Here is a 25555-nt window from a genome sequence, read left to right on the forward strand (position 1 = left end):
AATGCCACTGTAATGCCACTGACGTCAGTTGCATTACAGATAGAAGGCAGAACTTCTCAGTTGTCTGTGTTCAGTGTTTCTACCAGTCCTCTCCATTCCCTTTGCCTGTTTGTTTCTGGTTGTATGGTGGACATTCCCAGTACTAAACACTTACCTAGTGGCTCCTTGACTTGAGTGGGTAATTTGGCCCAAACCTCACATATATTTTATGAAGCTCTTGCTAGAAAAGTTTTTACTAGCAATCAAATTATGTCATAGCCAAAACATACAGAATAAACCCAACATTATCCGTCTGATATTTAATTTGACTCTGGAATTGTTTCAGTATGGATACTGAGCCATTCTGAGCCATCAGGACTCATTTAAAAATCCAATTGGTGTATTAGAAACGTAGTTAATGGCCAAACTGCCTATTAAAAATGAGGAGAGGATGCGGGAATTACTATCCCAAATAAGCTGGGATAACATTATGGAAGAATGTAATGAATTCCTACCTTATAGACATGGATGGGGATGTCAATGGCAATGTAGATAAGATCCCCTAGTGCCAGGCTGGCAATCAGTGCATTGGGCCCATTCCTCATGCATTTGTTCTGGTAGATAATCCTTAGAAGGGTGGCATTCCCAACCATGCCAATGACAAAAATGCAGCAAGATATCACCGTGGTGATGTACTGGAAATAACCTTGGATTTTGGTTTGTGAACTGCACATGGGCGGTCTTCTGGGAACACTGTCATTCCACTTTTGTAATATTGTAGAACGGTTACTGAAAGGGGCTGCGCTGGGGCTCTGGGAGCTCGGCGGAAGAGCGGTCAACAGAAAGTTCTCCACCTTGGCGGCTCCTGAAGACACATTGGCAACATCTGCCTGACATGTTCCAAAACCCACAGCACAGATAGCCACAAACAACACGCTGAACTTAGATTCCATCCTTGTTAATGAAGAGTGACCCAATGGGAATTCAAAGTCCTCTGGTAAAATGACCTGAATGAAATTAGAAAAACAACATATAAATGACACAGTTTTCTAAACTGAATACAATTATACTTAATGCAAACATATTTAACACTCAGTTTCTTAGTAAGCAAATAGCACAAACCACCAGTATTTATAAACATTAGCTGAAATTTAAATAGATGTGTTTGCCAACATGTAGAAGAACCTAGTTAAAATAAATATTTGAGGGAGGAGCTGCAAAGGAACTTGCCTTCTTAAAGCAAGAAGTATCTTCTGTTCTAATTTTCAGGTTATTCCTTAAAATAATTTTTAACTTTGAAACTTTTTAAACTATAACGTTTAAACTATAAAACTGATATTTGTGTGCTACAGATCTTTACTGTAAATATACTGTACTGTACAACTCATTGAAAAACTTCAAAATTGTTGCTTGTAGAAGTGATCTGTCGTATATTCACTAATAATGTGATCATCTTTAAATGCAATGTATGATTAACAAAATAGTTATGATAGGACTGTCATTGTTCAATATTACAGTTCTAAAAATGCTGTAGACCTCCTGTATATCTATCCTGTCTTATTTGTCAGATAATGGAGAGTGTTTTTTTAGAAACTATCAGGCAGCTTGTAGCACATGTTAAACTCTTCTTAATGCAGAAAAACTGTCATACTTCAGTGTTGTTTTATTTTGTTTTGAAAGGAGAGTTCTTAAAAAAATATTGATAAAATGGAATGCTAGCACATTACTTTATTTGAGACCAATTCCTAATTCAATATTTAATCATATCTACCATAATTAAGTAAAACTTTAAAATAATGTAATTTACTGTATTCTCTTTGATAAAAATGTCTCATTTTGAACTTTCCTTCATTTTGATCTTTCCTGACTTTTTTAGTCTGAGTGGTCCAGTTACTGCCTGTTTTGTGTTTGATTGTTTGGACAAAAGAAGGATACTTCTTCATTGTTGTTTTGTAAAAACATCCCTCGCTCAGTTTTCATTAGTGTGGTTTTCCTTGATCTCCATTTCCTTTCTGTTTCTGATTTTAGAACAGCGACAGTAATTTCGCAATCCTGTGTTTTGGGATCTCTGAAAAATACCTTGTTTGGTTATGAGAAAAGGAGAAATTATATACTTTAAATATTGAACATCTTAAATATATTTTAAATATTTTCCTACAGTACATAGTGTTTCCCGTGGTTTTAGTTTAATATAGAGTAAGTGTTCTGTACTATGTTGACCCATAGGGTGCCATAATAAATACTTTTAAGGAATGTTATAGTGGTTTAATTATGTTCCAGTACAGAAAAGTGAAAAAAACACGGAGTGAAACTATAGAAAACTATAGTAACAGTGAGGTAAAACCAGATAACTAGGGCAAAAAATATTTTAAAGAGAATAGGAATGTATTTTTGTAAAACCACCTGAATATCATTCTATATAAAAGCTCTCATTCTTCTAAAAAAATAGTGCCAATGAAACAGTACTGTAGGCCAAATAACTGACCTAGTGTTCTTCAAATAAAATAATTTCTCCTTCCTATTATATATACTTATTTAACAATAAAGGAGGTCTTGCTTTCAATCGGTTATTACAAGGTTGAGGAAATGTACGTCAAATAAAGTATTCAGCTGTGCTAACTTTTCAAAAGTACAGAATAAATCACTTTATCAGAGTAAGGCTTGCTCTTAACTTTCTTACAGAGACTTTAATCTTTAGCAGACCATTATGCAATAGGTCAATAAATCCCAATAATGTCTTGAAAACCTTATCATGTCTCTGCCCTGATTTGAAATTAAAATTCTGCCTCCTGAACAAGGTCCCTGCTGCTGTCTAGTACACAAAGAACTATTTAGCTGACAGCCCTTCATCTAGCATCACAGTTTAGGATCACTGTAACGTAAATGGGCTCTGTGACAGAAATAAAACTGATATATTTATAAATAATAAATGCATTTGGTTTTCACCTACCGTTCGTAAAATGTTCTTTTCCCCTTGGAACCATCTAATGAAGTTTCACTTAGGCCCCCAGACATCTGTATCACATCACAAGAGTAATTAACAGAGTATCAAAGTATAGAAGTATCCCACTTGGTTTGTATGTCTGCTGTGAGGTGCTGAATATTGTGTCTCAGGGTTTTCCTGTGGAGAGTTAGTTTTTTTTTTCACCTCAGAGTCTGTCTGAAAGGCAGCAGAGCATTTTGACTGGGTGGGATTGAAAATCTCCACCTCCGTCAAGTAACAGCTTGGGCCCCCAAAGGAAACACCAGCTCCAACTGCACTGCCTGCTGACAGTCATCTCAAAGCACAGGCTCACAGGCATCTGGGAACACAGAGTTCCTAATCTGTTTCCCTCTCAAGATCGTGCCCCTGTGCAACAATTTCCTTTGCTAAAAGCTTCAAAGATAAAATCTAAAAATATAATAAAACAGAAACAGTTCCATGCCCACTTTTCCTTCCTTTGCCATACTGGTTGCAAAAAAAAGGAGTACCCATGGAAAATATAAAATAAATGATTGCTTGTTCAAATTCTGAAAAGCGCATTTTTTTATCTTGATGTTGCACTGCAATCGGACGTCAATTGGAATTAATCGGATATCAGCAAAGTTGTGAAACTGTTACAGCGAACCAATTGATATCAACATTCTTCCATTGCCTCTGGGAGACTTAATGTGAGATTAAAGTGAAATTGCTGCAAAGATGGTGTAGGAGGAACACTTAATGACCACTGTGCAAACCACACTGCTGCTTTCCCCAGAATGAATAAAGATAATGTCAGACTGTAGCTGTCCACCTCGCAGATACCATTCCTTTTCTGAAACAAACCTTAAATACAAACTGTTTTCTGTACCATTCACATGAATAAGTAACATACTCTATAAACACAAGTTTGCTTCTTCTTAATAAAATAGAATTGTAACTGTTTTCTGTTAAAAAATGTTTTAAAATGTACACTATATTGTTAGAGTAGCCACTATAGATATGCTATAGAAGCATAAATGTTATGGAAGTACTAAGCGCTTTTTATACAGTATAGACACATACAGTTCATTTTCTCTATTTTTTCATAGATTATCAGAAATGATCTAGATGTACCAGTTAGGAGGGAAGTGTAGAAACATAGAATAATAAATCCATCCATCCATTTACTAACCACTTCCCAATCCAGGGTCGCAGTGTAGCTAGAACCTGTCCAGGCATGCAATGGGTATAAGACATTGTACACCCTGGATGGGTCACCAGTCCATCTCAGACAGACACACACACACTTACACCAGGGCTGGTTTTCCCAGAAGCCAGTTCACCTACCAGTATGTCTTTGAACTGTGGGAGGAAACCAGAGCACCCAGAGAAAACCCATCCAAACACGGGGTTTTTGCATGGGGTTTTTTGTATGCACAATCTCCATGCAGATAGTGGATAGCAGATACTGTAGGTCCAGAACTGAACCCATGGCCCCAGCACTGTGAGGTAGAAAGGCTAACCACTGCATTACTGTGCTACCCAGAATAATAAATCAAAATGTAAGAAAAAATGTCTATTGAGCACACGTTCTGTTGGTAAGCTCTTCTCTACAAATACAGTTTCACATGAAAAAAATAGTAAGCAAGACATTTATAGCTTACCATTAATATGTACTGTTCATTAATACAACATGCAAGCTATCTACCCTTATACAGCAGAAGAACGCTGAAGATGTTATAACTGATATAAATATTTGCTCCTCAGACATATCTTCCTGAATAAATGAATGTTTTCAATATCCTGTACTTACCAGTATCAAACAAATCCTCATCACATGTTGTTACCAGAAGGTAATGAACAGCACCATTTCAAACACAACTGTAAAAATGCTAAAGCGACATACTGCAATTACCTGTGTTGCTATGTTCAGCTCATAGATGAAGTTTAAAACAAAATGGATAATAAAACACTTTCAAAAATAAGATAATTTGGTGCTGCAATTAATTAAATCAACATTTGGTGCATTTAAAAAGAAATAAGCAGACATTTAAGATTACACACATTTCCAGACATACTGTACGTGTGCCCCAGTGTTACAACACTGAAGTTTAACCACAATGGAAATTACTCAGATATGTTCAAGCTGCTGCTTGTTCAACGTTCTTGGGCTGGCTTTAATTAAAAGCATTACGTGCGTAAGAAGCTATTGTAACATGACATGAATAACCTTAAATACTATATAACTCGGGCCTGAAAAGGAGCATTGGCAATGCATTCAGGAACTCAACAGAACTTTGCTGATTACAACATATTATTAGAGTACTCAGAGACATGAGTGAAAACCATGTACACATTATAGAGATGTACAAAAACACTTCTCATCATTGTCCTGCATTATTTCAAATCCCTTGATAGCCATTCATTGCAGACAATCCCTTGTTTCCTAATAAAATCTGCTTTCTGGCTGAGTGGTGTGTAAGGGCTCACACCAAAACCAGAAGTAGTCTGGACTTTATGATAATTTCTAAACCACCACCATTGGTGGTGAAATAACAAAATACTACCCCTGGAGTTGACACCCTTCAAGTGAAGACATTTCAGATAAGGGTGCACTAACATTTCTAAAAAAAGACAATGAAAAAAATGCCACAATATCAAAATCATGTTTTTTGGAGCTTTTGTTAAATAATCTCTTAAAAAATGTGATTATCTCTGGAAGAGATACTTTTAATTTTTAGTACCAAAGCTTATGAGGTTTAAGCACATGATTTTCAAACTAATACCTGCTTACTATCAAACGTCACCGCAAAGGTAGATACTGTGTATCCCTAATTTAGAATATGCATCTGAATTGTACTGGGGAATCAGGGCCATGCTTATCACAGCTGGGTTTCTTGCTGTTGCTGTTAGGCCCCTTGAAGAGTAAACGTCTTTCCTTTTGTAATTTCTCACACAGATCTGTGACTGTGGGTATTGTTTCCCCTCTGGGTGTTCTTTCCTGGTGAAGTCATGTCGCAATAGTTACAATATGCTATTGTGAAACAAGCAGATTTCCACTGGCATAACTTTGAATCAGTACAGAATATACGGTATGTGTACATACGCCATTTTCATTATTCTTTTTTGACATCATTAGCTACTCTATGGAGGAATATGTGATTGATTGTAAAGCTGTTGACATCTGTATTAACTTTCTATTGTTAACTACACTTAAACATCCTCACTATTCAATAGATACTGAAGAACCTAAAGTATGTGAGAATGAACACATTTCACTTTGCTAAATCAGCGAGAGTCAGATCATTTCAGAATTAAGGGTTTAAGAAAAATCAGAAATCTCATTTAAGATATGTGAGAACTTAACTGAGATGTTATTGTTGTATGAAGAGAAACAGCTTTCTATGACAAGTAGTGAGACAGAAGAGTAGCTTGAGGGTGTAGAACAGCATATAAATAAACATTTCCTGTTAAGGCCACCAACTTGGAACTGACCTCTGAGAAGGTTACAATACAGTATGTTAAAGGCCAAATGTTTTCCCAGAACTATTGTTTGTACTCCATTTAAATTTAATTTTAGATCCCAAGAACGGTTTAATTTTTAATTCTTTTTTTTAGTTATTAAACCCACGTAAAACAAATTTGGTTTAGCTAGGATGTACAACAATAGTAATTATAAGACAGGTTTTCATATGAATGTCCCCTTTAATTAAATTCACAGTTAGGGTTTGACAAAGAGCCCTGTTCAGTAAGACATAGTCTGAGATTTTATAGACAGTGTACAATGTTTGTCTTTTGTTGACGGCATAACAAAATGACAGCATTTAATTGATCAAGAAAAAGTCTTTTGATAAAATTATTTAAATTAAAGAATGAAAGGATGCTAGTGAAAAATAAATACTTAAATAGCAGCTTTACTTTTTCTTTAATACTTTATATTTTATGGGCAGATATAAAAATGTCTGAGATGCCTCAAATTATTAAATGTTCCTATAAGACTGACTTATTCCCCTTGTTTATAAAGAATACCAAAAATAGTTTCATTATTTTTAGATCAGCTTTTTTTTCCCAAGAATACATAGTAATTAAGACCACCCCAGAGGTTACTGAATAGTAGACATTTCATCGTATAAAAAGTAGTGTTTTCATTACAATGAGACTGAATATGTTTTATCCACTGCCCCAGTGATGGTCTGCAGGACTTTGTTTTTTCTTAACAGAATATGATTCTGGATTTGTGATCAAAATCTTGTGGTTACATGCAGTAATGTGTCCTTCGGAGGCCAAGTTAGGCTTTGTTAACAAATATATAAATAAATGATGAAACTTTTACCTGGTTCCTGTTGTTATGGCTTTCATGTTTTTACATTTTTTTTGTCTTAATAACATATTAATGTAATTCTGTCTGAACTAAAAGATGGCAGCCAGCCTGGTAATTTGCATGTGTGTTCTCTGACAGCATCTGTTTAAATGTGCTCTCTACATGTTGGTACATACCCTCGGGGAAATTTAAACAGAGTACAAGTTGGATATAAGCAATTCCTTAACTGGGGCATTAGCTTAAAATAAAACAGAATTAGAAGTCATAGGACCATTTTATTATTTTTAAGGCTGTCTTTTGTACTGCAATATTCAAAGTAACAGTGGTCATGGAGTGGCGTCCATGGAGTGGGCTTCTTGTGTCCCTGCAAGTCTTAGGAAAGCCCTAACCTGTTTATCTTCTGCAAAACTCAGCAATTAATTCTGACCACTGCGAGCTGTATGCCAGGATGGTAATGCAAAGTTAAAGTTCCTATTTCCATCCACCCTTTTTGTTACAAAAATGAGCACTCTGCTGGAGCATTCAATGGAGCAGCAGGTGCTGCATGTAAAAGCAGTGAGCTTTGGAAGAAAATTAACAGAAAATAGTGCTACAACGCAGATCTGGGGAGTCTGGCATGTAAGGTTACAAAGATGGATTTGCTAGTGTGAAGCAAACATGGCGATTCAAATAGATTAATAGTAAAGTCTCTCTCTCCCATTTACTCATTTGAGCCCTGGCACCTTGTGATTTACAAATTATCACCTGTAATGTGTTGGTAGCAAGACAAGATATTTAATTATGTAACTGGCAATTACAAATATGGTGGGTATGCAACAAAAAATTGAGAAAGGTTTCAGAAAAAAAAGAAGACAAATGATTACTATTCTCAATGCGAATCTTCCTTGCTCTCACCTCTCATCATTTTGTTTAAGGATAACTCCAGTCTTGGTGTCTTGCTGCAGACACTGCACTGTACTTCCATTACAGCTGCATGGCTTTACTTTGGTAAGAAGCTTAGAAATCCTGTATTGATTGGTTCACGAGAAACTGTATAATTTGAGTAAAAAACTTTTTATGTAGCATTTTGTTAACTGAAAACAAAACTTCAACAGAACACCTGAGATTAAAAATAGTAAAGTCTGATAGGTAGAAAAATGCAGTTGTAGTTTGTCAATGCATATATTCTGTGTGGGTCTTGACATGTGTGGGGCGGAGCGGTGGCTCTGTGGCTAAGGATCTGCGCCAATGGCTTGAAGGTTGCCAGTTCAAATCCTACAGCTACAGCTACAGCTACAGCTACAGCTACAGCTACAGCTACAGCTACAGCTACAGCTGGCAGAGGAATCCTACCTAGGAATCCCTGAGCAAGGCCCCTAACCCCAACTGCTTGAGGGGTGCTGTACTATGGCTGAGCCTGTGCTCTAACCCCAAGCTTCTCTATCCCTGTCTGTGTCTCATGGAGAGCAAGCTGGGGTATGTGAAAAGACAAATTCCTAATGCAAGAAATTGTATAGGCCTAATAAAGTGATGTTATGTTACATTTGCAATGGTTTGGTGTAGAAAACCACTGCGAAAAGCTAAATTCTAACCAAGGTCTCCCCTATACCATTGCATTATGTACTGTACTACAGTATACTGTACATATGGTTGAAAGACAAAAGCAACCCTCCCTTACACCATATGATAAGGTACTAATGTGTTGGTTTTACACTAATTAAAAAACATTGATCAAATATAACAAACAATGGTAATCAGCTAAAATAAACAACATGAATTCCTCCTCTGCATCTAGCCTGCACTTTCTCTCTGTCTTCCCATCTGTTTACATGCTGTGTGATTAGCATACCCCACTGTAATTAAAAGAGGAATAAAACTTTTACCAGGTTCCTATCAGTCAGTGAGGCTGTAAAGTCATCTCCAGCCTGTTGACACAGAGCTTTTTACAGAACAAATGGTGTTGATACAACACCATTTTCAGATGCAGATGCAAGGTAGTAGGTAATTCATAGATGTTATGTGTACATCAGTAATATCTTGCTACTGTTTACCAATAGGTGGTGTGGTCCTTCATATGAGATGTTAATCTAAGGTCCTGAATACTTAGTCATTAATGGTCCTTTCGTACTGTTCCTAAGAGAAGTGAAGTTAACTTTTGTGTCAACCTTGGACTCATAAATTGGCTAAAATAATTTTGGCCTGTTATAATCTGGTTTACCAAAAGAATTCCTTTAAAGCAATAATAAGATGGTGGATAATTCCTGTTGTTAAGCACCCAAGTGCTGATTTTCAGTAATGCATGAACTGGATAACCTCCTGTATTTTAGAATACTTCAGAACATAGGATGTTTGTACATACAGAGTTACATACAAAATAACTACTGTAATACTTCTGTACTCAGAATTACGAATTACGGAGAAACAGTCCAGTTTCCTTTTTAAAAACAGGTCTAGCAGGCCAAATCACAAACAGAATCCAATACTGAAAACCAGGAACAGGCAGAGGTCAAATTCAGGAAAACGTGGGAGTACAGTACCAAAGAGAAATACAGAATTGAAGACAAAAGGCAAGTCTGGGTCAAATACAGGAAGGGACAGTGTAAGAGAAGCAAAGACACAAACATGATTGAGAAATGGGAGGTGAGTAAACTAGCGAATGCCAAGACCCTTAAACACCAGGTCTGCTAGGACAAAGTGTAGCAAACAGTTCTATGCAGAGGACAGGATCCAGGGAAAAGTGAAGAAACACGGGGAAAAGATCATGCAGGATATGGTGATGAAAATGGGGCGTGTCCTTGGTGCGCTGGTATTTGGGGGAGGTGTGGCCGAGCCAAACAATCTGGGAGAAAATCCAAAGGGGAATCCAAACAAAAGCAAAAGTCCAAAACCAGGCAGTCCATCCAAGACAAATAAGATTAAAAACGGGAACAGGAACAGGAACAGGAACAGGAACAGGAACAGGAACAGGAACAGGAACAGGAACAGGAACAGAGAATAAAACCTTAACGGGACCAGGCGCTTCTAGGTCCCGGACTCGCATGATACGGAAATCAAATGCAGAGCCCCGAATAAAGTGAGCGCCTGGCTTTTAAGGAAAACTGAAAGGGGGTTAGAACAGGGAGCAGGTGCGGGCGATGAGTGGAAAACAAGGAAGGGCTGGAGCGTCCTTAAGGGGAGGGGTCTAGGAACGTGACACAAAGCACCAGAGAATGCAGAAGCAGGTCTTAAATAGCAGAGGAAATTAATAATTTTGAAACAGGTGGCACTTATGGTTCCTCAGCGCATTGTTGTGGTAACTAGTTGATTAACCAAGGTAGTACTCTGTGAGCATGGGTGCGATAATAACTATACAATCCAAATGCATATGTGCTTCTGTATGTGTGCAGTGTTCAAACAGTATTATGTCAGTTTTTTATTCACTTAATATATCTGGAAGGGATAAGTATTCTATTACAATACAAAAATATTCACACTGTATACATTTTTGTACGTTCTGACAAAGCAAGTCGATTTTCAATTACATGTTTGTATAGAAGTAAAATATTTTCATTTGTGCCTGTTAATTATTTTTAAACAGAGACAAGTAGAATTTTCACATTTGAAACATTTTGCCAGAAATCTTTTACTAAAGTAATAAATCCAGAAGTTGCTGTGTTTTGCATTTACATATTATAGATTATTTATTTCAAAAACATCTAAGTTATGGTAACTTTCCTGAATTGTTTTTGCTTCACTCTGTCATCTTCAGTTGGCTTTAGCTGGGTTGTGATGCAGGGCAGTTTTATATCCGGGCTCAAAGGCTGTGTATTTTTGGCTGCAGGATTCCTTCACTACAAGATTGCAAAAGGTTTCTTCTCTGCTCAACTATCTTGAAGACAGTTCAATCTTCTCATTGTCCTGGATGTGTTTGGAATTTCTTTGTTAGTCCAAATGACAAACTACATTATTCAGCTAGCTTTTTACTTCCAGTAGTTTAACATTTTCATATCTTAATCCATTCTTTATTGACATATTATAAGAGAAAACATTCATCATGGTAGCTCTGAAATCCATCAATTTTTCAGATATAGTCTATTATGACAGGTACTGTATGATGAGCCCATGTAATGAGATGACTGTGTAAAAATCATGTATTTCTGTAGAAGCAACCACAGTGTGCATACAGTATTAACTTAAATCAGGAGTTCTGTATTATTAGCAACAGACAGCGAAATGGGAAGTGTGTAAAAAGTCCTCTATCTCTCAGTATATAAAAAGCTGAATAGAGTTTGAAAACATCTGAAAGTCTATCAGTATATCAAGTTTTAATACTTACTGAACAGCTCTTAGACATTGTTAAATTGTTAAAATATTAAATGGTATTGTCCCCATGTGTTTTTACATTGTATACTATGAATTGGGTAAGCAACTATGATACTGTAACTGCTTGGTTGTTATGATAATTCAATGTTTTTAAACACAAACAAAAGAAAGGAAATGCTATTTCTATATGTTCTACTCCTATGATACCTTTAACTGTTAATGGAAATAGTACATAAATATAAATGCCTTGGCACTATTATTGATTGTAAATTAACTTGGATTGTCAATATAGAGGCAAGGTATTTGAAGGCACAACAAAGGTTGTATTTTTTAAAGGGGAACTGGAGTCCAATTTCTCAGACCAGATATTAAATATGGGTAACAAAAGTCCAGTACAGTTGCCATATTGTTGGAAACTATTGGTCCCGCCATGGGCAAGAGTGAAAGTTCAAGCAAATTGTGACGTGTAGCAGCCCTTCTTGCTTACTCGTCACTGTAATGACTGATGTAAGGTCACGTATAGTACGAACGATTAAGTACAGGTTGCGCAAGCAGACATTTTACCACAGATATGTTCCAAAGTGGACTGCATGCAGAATTAACAAGTATGGTAAGTAGTATGTCAGCAAAATCAATACAAATATTTCTATTGGATTAAAAGATGTATTCACAAGTCTGCTTGTTTACAATTTAATACAGTTGGTTCATGTCACCCAAAGTTTTGCTGCCTCGTTCTGAATCGGAGAAAATGACGGCAATATGGCACACACTGTGCATACCTGGAAATTTTGTTTATTTTATGTAAATTGGAGGTTTAACACATTACTGTGTACATTTAACTTTCATTGTGGTTTAAAATGCACTCATCAATGCTGATTCTTTCTAACCCCAAAATATAAAAAAAGTATTGCAGTTCCCCTTTAAGGAAGTTAAGAAGTTTTAATGTAGAAAGCACAAGTTTTTATAGGAGTTTTATTCAAAGCATTCTAACCTTTTGTATTCAGAGCTGGGGAGGAGCCTTGTCCTTGCAGAAGACAAACAAGTTGAACACAGTGATCAAGACTGGTGGCAAAATTAACGGCATATCCTCAATACTCAATAAAATGTCTAATGGAGTGACATATTAATAATCTTGCACATAAAGTCTTAGATGAGCCCTCTTATTCACTCTTTTTGGAATATACTGTACTCTCCTAACCTCTTGGAGCAGGTGCCAGATCTCTTAAGACTTATAAAGACTAAGAGAGCATTTAATTCCTTTATACCTAAATGAATTCAATATTTGAACAATGAAAAGATTGTTTGCAGGCAAGGATCTTATTATTGTTGATTTTAGACTCTTTACGAGTAATTTTGTCTGTTTTTTTAATCTTATGATACTGGAAAAATTCTGATTGAGCAGTGTTGTTAAATGTTGTTTTGTATCATGGTATTGTACTGTTGTATTGTATTATTGTCATATGTTTTATATGTTTATGAGCTCTTGAGTGCAAAACAAATTCCCTTAGGGGCAATAAAGGTTAAAGGTTAAAGGTTAAAAGGTTGAGTATGAGACAGTAAAAGACTGCAGAAGGTCTCTATGTTGTTAGCCCCTCTTCTAATGCTTGAAATACTGCCAAAATGCGAAATATGCAACCTGAATCTACTGTATATTTGTACCACGGCTACTGACAATTTGTGGTTTTTCATTTGTAAAATCTGTTGTAGCAGTTTACTACAAAGGTTTCTAAATTGAACATATTTTAAATAAACAAACCTAACAAGAGTACTAGGGCAATATTAGAACATAAGAAAGAGAAAACTTTTGCAAATGAGAAATTTTAATTGCATCAGTATATACTACACAAAAAGACTGACATGTGACATTACTTATTAGCAAATTTCTGTAATTTGTCATTTATTTAGCTGCCTATTTATTAATAAAAATCTGATAAAAACTTAAAGTAATCAAATACTACAGAGACTAAGATTATGTCCAGCAATTTTTATGTATGTTTAAGTATTTTAGCAATGTAGTTGAACTTTAGATCTGTCAAATACTCTTATCATTGATGACTAAACATAGAACTGTTCAGCTGGAAAGGCACAAGCAGATGCAGTGGCACTGATAACAGTATAATGCAGTCATCGTGAGATGCCTTCCCAGAACACTTCAGCACTATCCAACCTCCCGTCAAGCTAAACTCTTCAGATACGCATGAGAGCTGCATCTCTATTTTAGTGTTACATTATCAGTTTGGTAGTAATGTTCTTTGGCTTCAGAGTCACAAGCACCTACGCCCAATCTCTTTGTCACAGTGCTCCTAAGCATTGGGGAGTCTTGGGAACTTGACAGTGTTTTGATAGTAGACATAAACATTCAACTACTGCTCTGGCGGAGACAGCAGTGCTTTAAATCTGCTGTTAAGCATTCTCAAATGAGAGATTATCTCTGGTCTTGGTCCTAATGAGATAATATAGTTGCGAAGCTAATCATTTGTGAGATGCAACAGTGGCTATTTTGCTTTTAAATTTAGAATATCCAATTAATTGTAAATATACAGTACTGTACACACTCCACACTCCATACATGATTTAGATCATGGAGACAGATACCTATCAGTTGCCGAGTGTGTTGTGGCGGAGATGGAAAAGTTTATTTAGCCCTGAACAGAATGAACCTTAGTTGGTAGTGTTGAGGTTAGCACTTCAGATTAATGTTTCGATATTAAATGCTTTAATCATTATGAACTAACAAGGAATCATAGTTTATTGAAAATGAACTAAGTATTAATTGGATTAACAGAAGTGGCATTTATGCCTTTGTTATCTTTGATATTTGTGATTTGTTCATTCTTTGTAAATGTTTTTGAAATAGGAATAAACACAAATTCATAAGTGTTAAAGAATGAATAACATACTGTATTAACACATATCAACTTATGGCTCATCTACACATCTATACCATCTTAAACATACTATATCCTTAGTAGAGGTTACATTAGTAGAATGTACATTATAAAAAGGCTAAAATTCTCAAACTGCAATGAAATCATAGCTCAATCCAGACAACTCTGTTTATTTACAAAAGAAAATATGTGGAAGGTCAGAAGCAAGGAAGGTAATGCAGCTTTGGGCATTAGTTTTATAAACAAATGGATTTTGTTTCACAAATATTTTATTTCATTACATCCTCAGTTATATCACAGACAGGCTGAGAAAAACTGCTTAGCAGCTATAAGTTTATCTGAACACTTTAGTTCTATATTTTGGCTGAGAGCAGAACTCAAATGGTCTATATTGTAATTCAAATCCTCCCTTGAGGTTAGGTTGTGAAATACTGTATACTGTATCTGCCTTACTTTAAAACAAAATCATGTGAAAACTTCTCAACGAGGCTTACTTTAAGAAATTGTCCTACCCAGGGAAAATAACCTTACCATACTTTCTGCAAACCCTATTTCTTGGCCAAAGGATTTGCTGCAAGAGCTCACGTGAAAATGTCTCTAAATACTAAAGCACAAATTAAAACAGATTATTTTCTATTTTAAAATATGTAAGTATATAACTCTAAGTATTTTCTATTTTATATCATCCAGAGTGTGCTACATTATAGACAACTGTTACTTAAACTCATTACCCATTACTTTAGAAAAGTAATGAAATTCTGTCATACTTCTCACTAAATACCACAATTACAGGTTGAAACTACAAACATGTATGTATTGTATGTTTTGTCAGAATCTGCTGATCTTCCTTTATCTAATCTTTATATAATCTTTTGCAAGTGATTTTGCAGATACACTACTGTATGTGCTTCTGTCATGAAAGAAAATAGTATCAGGAAAGATCCCATAATTAAGCCTACCCTGTATCAGAAGTTGTTAATGTATTAACGAGAAAACTTTAAATAATTTTAAAAAATCAAAAAGTCAGTGAATCACCAAATAGTCCTTAATGTTTGTAAAACATATTTCTGAAAGCAAAGCCACAAGCAAGATAGTACTGTGTATAGTGAAGGTTTCTGAATGTTTCTATGGTTTTATGTCCTTTTGCACTGCCTTTTCCAAGAATATGTATTTCAACCCACTTCTCAGGCTCTGCTTAACAGAACACCTGTCAATCCCTTGTGAGCCAAAAGTTTGTTTGAAAAACATAAGCAGAAAGTTCCCATTCAATTAATCAACACAGATTTATTACAGCATACAATTCCTGCATTTCCTCTCGCATTAAATTCCAAATAGGGAGTGTACTGGTATAGCATAGCATAGCATCGCATTTACTTTTAAAATAATTCTATCAAAAAAGAAATTAAATTCTACAATTTACAAGACCATGGAGATTATAGGAAGGTGCTTCGAATGGACACAACAATGTGGTAGGGCAAAATTAAAATGGCCTCTGCATTTTTCTTCTGTTATTTTGGATTGTGATCTAGGCCTTGTAAAACTATTAAATAAAAAATAAGACTACAATCCGTATACAATTCTTAACATAATAAGACTAAATTTCCACTCCAGACTATACAGTGCACTTTCACTTCTGACACATTATAAACACAGAGTGTGGCCTGAATTTTCTCATAATCACTCATAGTTATTCATGCGCAGCACTTTGTGACTTACATTCAGTTTACTTTTTCACATTTGTATTCTGAAACTGCTTTTCTAACTCAAAGAAATCTGTTTCACACATGTCTTATTATCCTTTGTGATGAATCTTTTTCTCCTTGGCTGACTGAAAAGATCTGACGTATATTGCAAAATGTTAAAAGAGATAAAGTAAAGACGTGGTGGACTTTGAAATTAACGGGTCATATTAACTGCATTGAAAAGAGAGGCAAATAGAGAGCTGCCAGAATAAGATTGTATTCCTTTTATGGTTCTTGTTTGATAGTGTAAGGTATTTCTCCTAATGATACAAAATATTTTAAATAATTGCAGAGAAAAGATTTTTGACACCATGGCTAAATAAAAATCTTTTACATCTTTCTTAAGATACTTAAAATACTTGCTTTTTACAATAAAAAAGGAAACCGAATATATTCATTACAGTATGTAATGAAAAGTTGTATACATGAGAGTTCATAAAACTTCTGCTCCTCCAGCTACAAGACTACATGTGTAAGATCCCCTGAAGAATATTCCAACATTGTGCTGAATAACAGAGTTGAGCTGCTGCTACAAAGGAAAATATAAAATATTAGAAATATAAACACACCATCATAATAGCTCAACATGTTTTATAAGGATTTAAATTATAAGCTTTTTTTAATGTGTCATTTTGCCTGGTTATTTGGCCAAAAGCCTTTAAAGAAGGCAAAATGAAACATTTGTCATTGTTACGACCCCAAGTGTCTAGGGGTAAAGGGGTGTAACATTTAGGATCATTCTTTTGGAAGCAGGTGGGTTTTGGTGAGGGACTAGGAAGTGTAATAACAAGAGTAAGGAACTAGAGTGGTGCCAAAGGAAAGAAAATAACAAACAAAATGGAGCTGGCTAGGACAGTGAGGGAAAGCTAATCTGACTACAAAAGAAAACCCGAAACACATGGTCTTCGGCGTCTTCAACACCCTAGCTAACCTGCACTGACTACCCAAAACCATACAAAACAAACGGCACTCACCTGTACTAAACTAGTGTACTAATACAAAATCAACTAAGTGTGTAAGTGTACCCAACAACCTAAACTAACCTTATATACAAAAGTTCACACAAAAACACAAGTGAACCAGGAATACAAATAAGGGAAAACAAGAGTAATCAGCAGGAGCAGGGTACAAAAGAACACAAAAGTTGAACATGTAACACTGGGGCAAGGTAATGGCAAAACAAGGATGAACACACAAACAAACGAAAGTACAAAGAAACTAACATAAACCAACAAAACAACAAAGCCGAAGCTATACGAAAATAAACACACGCAAAGCAAAACAAACCAACAAACAAACAAAGCCGAAGCAATAATCAGAAGCAAAGCGATAACCAAAACCAAACGAGACCAAAGTCAAACGAAAGGCCTCTCCTTGCTGAAAACCTCCATGTTATATAGTGAATAAAATGTGTTCTGATTGGCTGAGAGCTAATTGATGATGACGTCATTCTGAAAGTGTGGTGTAATAGTGGGCCAATGGGGAAGGGAGAACAATCAAGGGTCAGCAGTGTGGACATAACAGAAAAAACACACACAGAACAGAACAGAACTTTATTGTCTTTGCTGCTTTACTATCAACTACTGTATACCACCACTCCTTTGATCATTCATACCAGGAAATGAGAAGCCTACATCGGACACTTGTAACTTCAGACAGGAAGTCAGACTTCATCTGGAGATTATGAAAGGCTAGAGCACCATGCACGAAGAAACAGCATCGACTGGAATGAACCATTGCTCTCTCTATGGTGCAAACTCCATTCAGTGACCTCTTGGTGTTTTAATGTTCTTTTCATTAGAATGGCTTTTTAATTTGTTACACAAAAATGCATGATAATTATTGTTAATAATAAATCTGTTAATGGTTTTGGATTATCTAAAAATGGTAATCAATGATTTTCCTACAGTATGTCCATGCAGTAATCAAATACCAATTTGTAAATACATGTCTACCATTTTTACCATTATTGTGTGGTTAACACAGTTATAATTCTATAGCAAGGCATTAGTAGATGTCTTTTTATACCATAAAAAGTGATGCTGTTATGAAAAGCAATGACAGGATATTGACTCCTTAATATTTCTATAACCTAACTGTGTCTCTGTGTAGAAAACAAGGAACGTAAGAAACTCAGGATATCTGATTTATCAGCTCTGAGTTCTCACCTGCTTTAACTTTCTGTTAAAGTAAATTAAATTGTTATAAAATCTGAATAATTCTGTGCTAGTTACAGTAAATAGTCTTTTTTAAGTAGTCTGCAAGTTTCCTCACAGGATCAATAAAGTATCTATCTATCTAAATATGTTTCTGTACTCTGTGTGTGGTAATATTTATTTGAGCTTTATATTTTAAAGTTTTTTACTAATACAAGAAAGATTTTTTTTTTATTTTTCATATGTAATTTATGAAGTTTTTGTCTGGGGGAGCATCAGCTAATCACGGCTGTAAGTAAGATGTTTTCAAAGCATATAATAAAAAAAAATCTATATGAATATATATATATTATTAGGTTTCATCTTGTAAGGCCAAGAGAACTGTTTCAAATCAAATACATATGAATCGTTAGTTTAGGCACTTAGTCACAGGCAGGTCTGCAGGAACATCTGGACTAAATTTATAAAGTTATCAGCACAGCTGTTGTACATCCTGAGCCAACTACAGATCTCAGGTACCGTTCCAAAACCACAAAGGAAAATTATCATGCTGCTTTTAAGAGCCTCTGTTTTGAGGTATTACGTCACATGCTCAAGATGTTTTTTGAAGAGTGTACTGACAGTTGCAAGGTTTTCTTTTTAGTCTAAACTGGCTTCATTTGACCAGCCATTCCAGATGCTCCACAGAAATAACACACTAACACCTCTTGTGTTTCATCCCTAACTTTCTTCCTTCACAATAGAAGGAGTGCAGAAAAGGACATATTTCTAAGAGGCAAAATATATGTCTAAAACCTACAGTTTGTGCTAACAACTGACTGTTAACGTTGAGAATGTAAACGCCTTTGAGCGACAGCAAAATTAAACTGACCTGCTGTTGGAAACTCTAATTGCTTAGGATAGAATTTAACACATCTACTTGTACTTAGTAACCTAACACAATCTGTTCTTTTGTGAGACAATCAGTTTTTATGTTACATGTATCTGCGTGTTTAAAGAAATGTATAAAATGTTGGGAGCCTTTTAGCTCACTGGCTGCTCTGCAGGACCATTCCAAAGCTGCATTGCTGTGCTTGAACTCAATAAAGTGTCTGAAACATCACCTGCACCTGCCCCAATAACAATCAAGTGCCAAAAGTGCTGAAACAAAAAAAATGATATTCAAAACTGCTATAGATCTCAGGTCTTTGTGATCCTTAAATTGCCTCCAGCCCAGGTAAAAAATGCCAGAAATCTATCAACATGGATATTGTTAGAAGGATGTAGGACTTATTCTTGAGTTACATTACAGAGGCGTTTCATAAAAGGCTCCTATAGTAGTCCTAATGAACACAACCTTGTGTTTTTATTTGCATTATATTATTTCTTTTAGCAGTTTTTCCTGCTTTTACTGCTTTTTAGCTCAAGCAAATGCTGATAAGGGGCCATTTTGTCCTAACTGTCTGCTTACTAGCATAGTATATCAGTATCACTTTGGCATTATGATTACAGCTTATGGTCACTGCACCAGGTGGTCTAATGTAGTGTGAGTATGGCAGGGTGGAATGGACAGAAAATTATATGGAAACAACCTACTGGAACTGAAAACTGTCATTCTTTTAATGAATGGTAGCCCACGATAATCCCTTACAAATGTCACTCATTCTCTGATTTACTACAGAAAACACGTGCAAGTAGCAAATGATCAGAATCAGCTATAATGCGCACCCTTGTGCTAATAGTGTTCTCAAACTATAAAGGCTCTTTCAGCAATATACCAGTTTAAAACATCTCTATAGGGTTTTATCTGCATCTGTTTTTCATACAAATTAATCTCCTTCTTCTCTTAGTTTTGAAGTTTGCCATTTCATTTGCCATTTGTTTTCTTGATTACAAACAGCATAAGACTGCAATTTGATGATTACCACATGAACCTTTAATAGGCTTTCATTACTGCAACTTACGAAACATTTTAAAATTGCTCTATCTTTCCCACCATTGTTGAACATTAAATATTCATGTTAAAATGGTTTCCTTTTACTGTGCATGGTTTTCATTGAGCAAACAAATCATAAATCTAAAACATATTTCTCCTGTGCAGCTCAATTCACTCCATTCTAAATCTGAAAAAATATAGGAAAATGTTGTTTAAATAAATAATTGTTTCCTGAGACTTTTATTGACTATATAACGATATATTCAGATGCCCAGGAAATCTAAAGTCCCTGTCAAAACTGAATTTGATATGACATCATGCCAAATTACATCAGATTGTGCAGGCTATTTCAGAAGGTAGCTTTTCTAAATGTTTTTTTATCAGTACTATACAAGTTAATTGAATTAAAATGGATAATAATAAAGACATTGAGGAAGGCAATACCAAAAACCATCTACGTATTAGAAAATTAACTGAATCCTACTTGTGAAAATACTAATTAGCCCACATTAAAAAAAAACTTATCTTTATGACAAGAACTAAATTGATGCCAGGTAATGTCCCACTATATTAGAACTTGTTTATAAAACCACAAACAAGAAAAGTCTGTGTAATCACGGAGCACAGATTCGCTAGTTAAAGTGTTATAATTGTGTTGCATTTGAAATTGAAGACCACACACATAGGTTTGCAGTATTCATATTCTTCCTAATAGAAACCAGTCACCTGTGAATACTAAACTTAATGCCAAGCTTTAGAATTGTTTTTATTTTCTGAAAGAACTATTGTATTTTGGGTCAAAATGCACTGTGCTCAAAGTGTACTAATTTGTCAGTGCTTTTTACGGTACAGTACATTCCTCTAGTTCAGAACTAATACCTAACAGAATAAGTTTGAATTATTTTAAATGTCACCAATTAGGGGAAAAAAAAGAAAATTCAATGGTTCATGGTTATTTCAAAGTAAGCTCTAGTTTTGGTTTTATTTTTGTTAGAAAAATCTGTTATTTTTCACAAAGTTAGACAAAAGCTCTGTTCTTCCTCACAATCCTTTCAAGTTGTTCCTGTAGAACAGCCTGCATTAAGCACCTGCTGGATTCCATTCCTGAGGTGGCTGCACAGTTTGTGCAGGATAAGTGGTTAAGGTGGATGAAATGTGTTTGGAAATAAGAACATTAGAATATAAGAAAGGGTACAGATAAACGGAACAAATTTGACCTGTCATACTCATTTAGTTACTAGTAGTTAATTTATCTAAGGGTCTCTCACAAGTTGAAGACTTGGTTGGACAGTTTAAACATGACTGGGAAATTTGTAGATAATAAGAAGAAGACATATAAAGGTGACAAACAACTTTAGTGAAGAACAAGGAATATTTCAAACATATGTCATAGGAAACTTACTGTATGTTTACAGCTTTCCTGGCCATTTCATTTTCACTGGGGAAGGTCTATTTTAATTACTTGTTTTGAACTTCAGACAAGTCTGAGCTTTCTAACATTTTATGACAAAACCACAAATAGAGTTCTTTATAAGTTATTCAATGTTGTTATAGAATATTGAATTTGTTAAGTTAATAAAGACAGATGTTGCAAAACGAAGTAATAAAGACAAAGCTAGACACTGTAGCACGTCATAACTATTTTTTTTATCTGAAAACCATTTCAAGTGGTCTGTTAACAGTGAAAAATAAGATTCTACAAATATGTTTTAAATTCTGTGATAAATAGAGTAAACTAAGTAACATTACACACTCTGCATATCAATGAAAGCTAAACAACTGCTAAAAGAAAAAAATTAAATACTAGAGGTAAGGCTTTATCATAATTATCTTTCATAACATCTTTTGATGTACAGTAATTGAGTCAAAGTGAACATGCAGTCTACACTATCGTTAGTGGAATAGGACTGGCTTACTCACTACTCAGTACTGGTTTAGCTCTGACTAAAAATAATCTATACTGTAAGTTCTTGTAAAAGGCAATCTAATTAAATGTATCTTGAAGAGTTAATTGCCATTAGCTTTGTTATAAAAAACATTTAAGGTTTGCAATATAAACACTGGAAATTCAGTCAATGTCAACTATCTCAACTACTCTGCTTTTTGATGCTTAAATTATTATACTGTAAAAAATGGGAGATTCCTGCAGTCTCAAATCTGTGTGACAGCATCCAATCTATGCGAGAAGCCGGGAAGGTCAAGTGAAAATGGATACGAGTCAAATTCAAGCTCCTCAAATAAACAGTGACATCTGGTAAATCACAACCTCACAACTTGATTAGGAAAAGAGGAAAAAAATAGAACAAATGACCCACTGTAGCTTTCTTGGCTCATTGACATGTTGATAGCAAAGCAACTATGGGAATGCAGTTTGTGCACAGCATTCCAAGTACAGCACACCCATCAACATTTACTGTAGTAATGTTGGGATATATGTTTGCAAAGTTAAAAGAAAAACATATTCACTAAACATATTATTACATATTATAAGTTCTAAAGGGCTCACTTGCAAATACACAAAACATTAAAAAATTCTAATGAGAGGAATAAGAAGATGAAAAAGAGGAATGAGAAGGAAGGCATAAAAATGTCAACAACCATTTTTCTAAAAGCTTGTAAGAATTTGCCAAATGTGTATGAACTTGTGAAGATTTTACATTCAAGAAGTAATTTAACATTTAGTAAGGCACACAAAATTATATTTGCTTCGCATCTTTACAGAGACTTTTAGGTGGCCTGTCAGGAAACAGTATGGAAAGGGACTGCAGGGCCATAGCAGACCTCATAGCAGGGTCTGTATTCTGTATACCATCTTAATGTGCTTCAGAGAATACTCTCTTGCCAGTGTGCTACCCCTTTTCAGAGCTTCATCGTGTGGTTCAGTCTGGGCAGAGAAGCTGTGCCGTAGGCCTCCCTTTGAAAGCCTAAGCAGACAGAAAGAGTGGGAGAGGTCAGAGGGTATTGCACAAAAAAAAAAGTCTGGTAATAATTAAGTAACTAATAAACTACTCCTCACAATCAAGGCATTATATTTCACTACTTATGGAAACTGAAAGGTGAAGGTTTGAGGGCAGAAGCTTGTGGTGCTCCATCCCTTCCTCTATCATTCAATTTTCTCTTTCCTATTTAAACCCTAACCATGCTAACACACAAGACTAAAGTTTTTAATTCCCTCCTCCTCCTCTTTCTTTCATGTTATCTTTGTATCCAGGTGCCCTCTGCAGGGTAAGTGAAGCTCACTTCCTCAACCTGAGGATGGGAGCACCACCCTGAACCTTCTGGGGAGGTTCTTAAAGTATGGGCCATAGGGGACCCCCTGCCACATTATTCTTGCTAGCTCTAACTTACTAATTCTCCTACCCTCGGTGCCCTGAAGTTGGGGGACTTCTTTCGGTTCCTTCGAAAGTGAATTCCTCCAGTCAGGGTTCTTTCTCTTCCCCCTTGAGGGATTCATTCCCAGTCATGAGGCAGCACCTCTCATGCGACTCTCAGCGAGTCAAGGAGTTATCTCCTCCTTTCTATCCCCTGAGGGCAGCGCCTGGTTGTGAGGCAGTGCCTCTCAAAGCGACTCTCAAGGAGTCAGGGGAGTCTTCCTCTTCCCTTTCTATCCCCTGAGGGCCCAGCTCCCAGTTGTGAGGCAGCGCCTCTCAAGTGACTCTCCGTGAGTCAGGGGTGTTTATGTTTTCATGCCCCAGAGGGTGCAGAGTCAGCTAACCCAAATGGATCACTTGGTCTGGTCCGGCTGCTACTTTTCTCTACTTTACTAATCCCTGCTTTTTCCATTGAAACGTATTATCCTTGTGTGTGACTGAAAAAGCATCTTTTTAGTATCTGTACTTTCAAAGAAAAGGGCATTCATGGTAATGCCTCAAGCTAGAGTAAGGATCGGACAAAATGTTCAAAAACCACACTTTAGTAAATCAATCAACATCTTTCCCATACTGTGTCACCAACACGTTAACTTTCACAAATCAAGGTGATAAATGATATTAATCAATGTTTTGAAATTAAATATGACAACTGTCTACACCTTGGCTCTTTTTAGGTCATCTTACATGAGAAATTTATTTTCCAAAGCCCCACAGAGGTGGATGGCAACTAACCACATGCTGTACATCACATCAAAATACATGAAGCATGTGTTGTTTCTGTCTAGTATTTTGCAGTATGAGTCTGCAATGCTACAGTTTAATCTTAAATTGTGTTTTACTGTGTGACACTCCCTACAATATACAACTGAAGGACTGAAGTAAAGGGAGAATTAGATTAGCTCATACATCCATTTTCTAACCGCATTATTCAATACAGGGCTGCGTGGGAGCCAGAGCCTATCCTGGCATGCAACAGGCACAAGGCAGGATACACCCTGGACGGGACACCAGTCGAATGCAGAATACACAAAGACACACACTCACATCAGTTCTTCCATAAGCCAATTAACCTACCAGTTCCTGTATGTCTTTGAACTGTGGGAGGAAACCTGAGCATGTGGAGGAAACTTACATGAAAACAGGAAGAACTTACAAACTTCATGCAGATAGCACCCCAGGAATTGATCTCAGGGCGCCCAGTGCGGCAAGAAAGCAATAATAACCACTGTGCCACAGTGCCAACAGTATTCCTACAATATACTGATTTTTTCCACAATTAAAAAAAAGAATATTAATTGAATACATTCATGCAGTTCATTCACAACAAACACCATCTGTAAAATAAAATATTGTGTTTAAAAACTGTGTTCCTGTACATTTCAATATGATATGGCATTTCACAAAATGTGAGATGATAAGAAAGGGTCTGAGCACTTTTGCGTGGCAGTGTGTACATTATAAGTCTTAATGGAAACATACTGTAAGTCTTTAAGCATTTTTTTATTTGTCACGTCACAGAGTCTCTAATGAATTTGAGCAGTAAATTCTACAGGCACTGTTCTTCCATTACAAGGTTGTCTCCCATTGTGTAGTACTTGGTCCTTAAGGTATTGTATAGGTAAAATTCATAGAGCATAAATACAATTTACAGAGGGTGGGACTTGTGTAGAATGATGCAGAATACATGAGACAGAATTTTGGAAATGCAGAAGCTGATTTAACACTGTCAGTATCAAAAGCTGCACTTTAAGGCCAACAGAATACAGAGAATATAGAGAAAGTCCAACAGAAGAATATTAAGTGACTCACAGACAACAACAAATCATTAACTACCTTAAAAATTGATGTTTCAGTTGAAGAAGGTCACTAAATGCTACAGGAAAATGTAATTGAGCCACCAACAATGCATTCCAGATTTTTTGCAAGAAAAAAAAAAACTTGGACTTGTGAAATTCAGGTCA

At 35.8% G+C, this 25555-nt stretch overlaps 1 protein-coding gene across 1 annotated transcript in view; it reads right to left on the minus strand.

Moving 5' to 3' along the window:
- Positions 1-25555, minus strand: part of ednraa (endothelin receptor type Aa) — a 47635-nt gene that overhangs the window by 15819 nt on the left and 6261 nt on the right. The window contains exons 2-3 of the mRNA XM_015344671.2: positions 2930-2994; positions 495-986 (exon numbers count right to left, since the gene is read on the minus strand). Of these exons, the coding sequence (XP_015200157.2) occupies positions 495-932 (438 nt within the window). The 5' untranslated portion in view covers positions 933-986; positions 2930-2994. The remainder of the gene's footprint in view (positions 1-494; positions 987-2929; positions 2995-25555) is intronic.

The sequence above is a fragment of the Lepisosteus oculatus genome, chromosome 1, assembly GCF_040954835.1.
Source record: "Lepisosteus oculatus isolate fLepOcu1 chromosome 1, fLepOcu1.hap2, whole genome shotgun sequence".
Taxonomy (NCBI): Eukaryota; Metazoa; Chordata; class Actinopteri; order Semionotiformes; family Lepisosteidae; genus Lepisosteus; species Lepisosteus oculatus.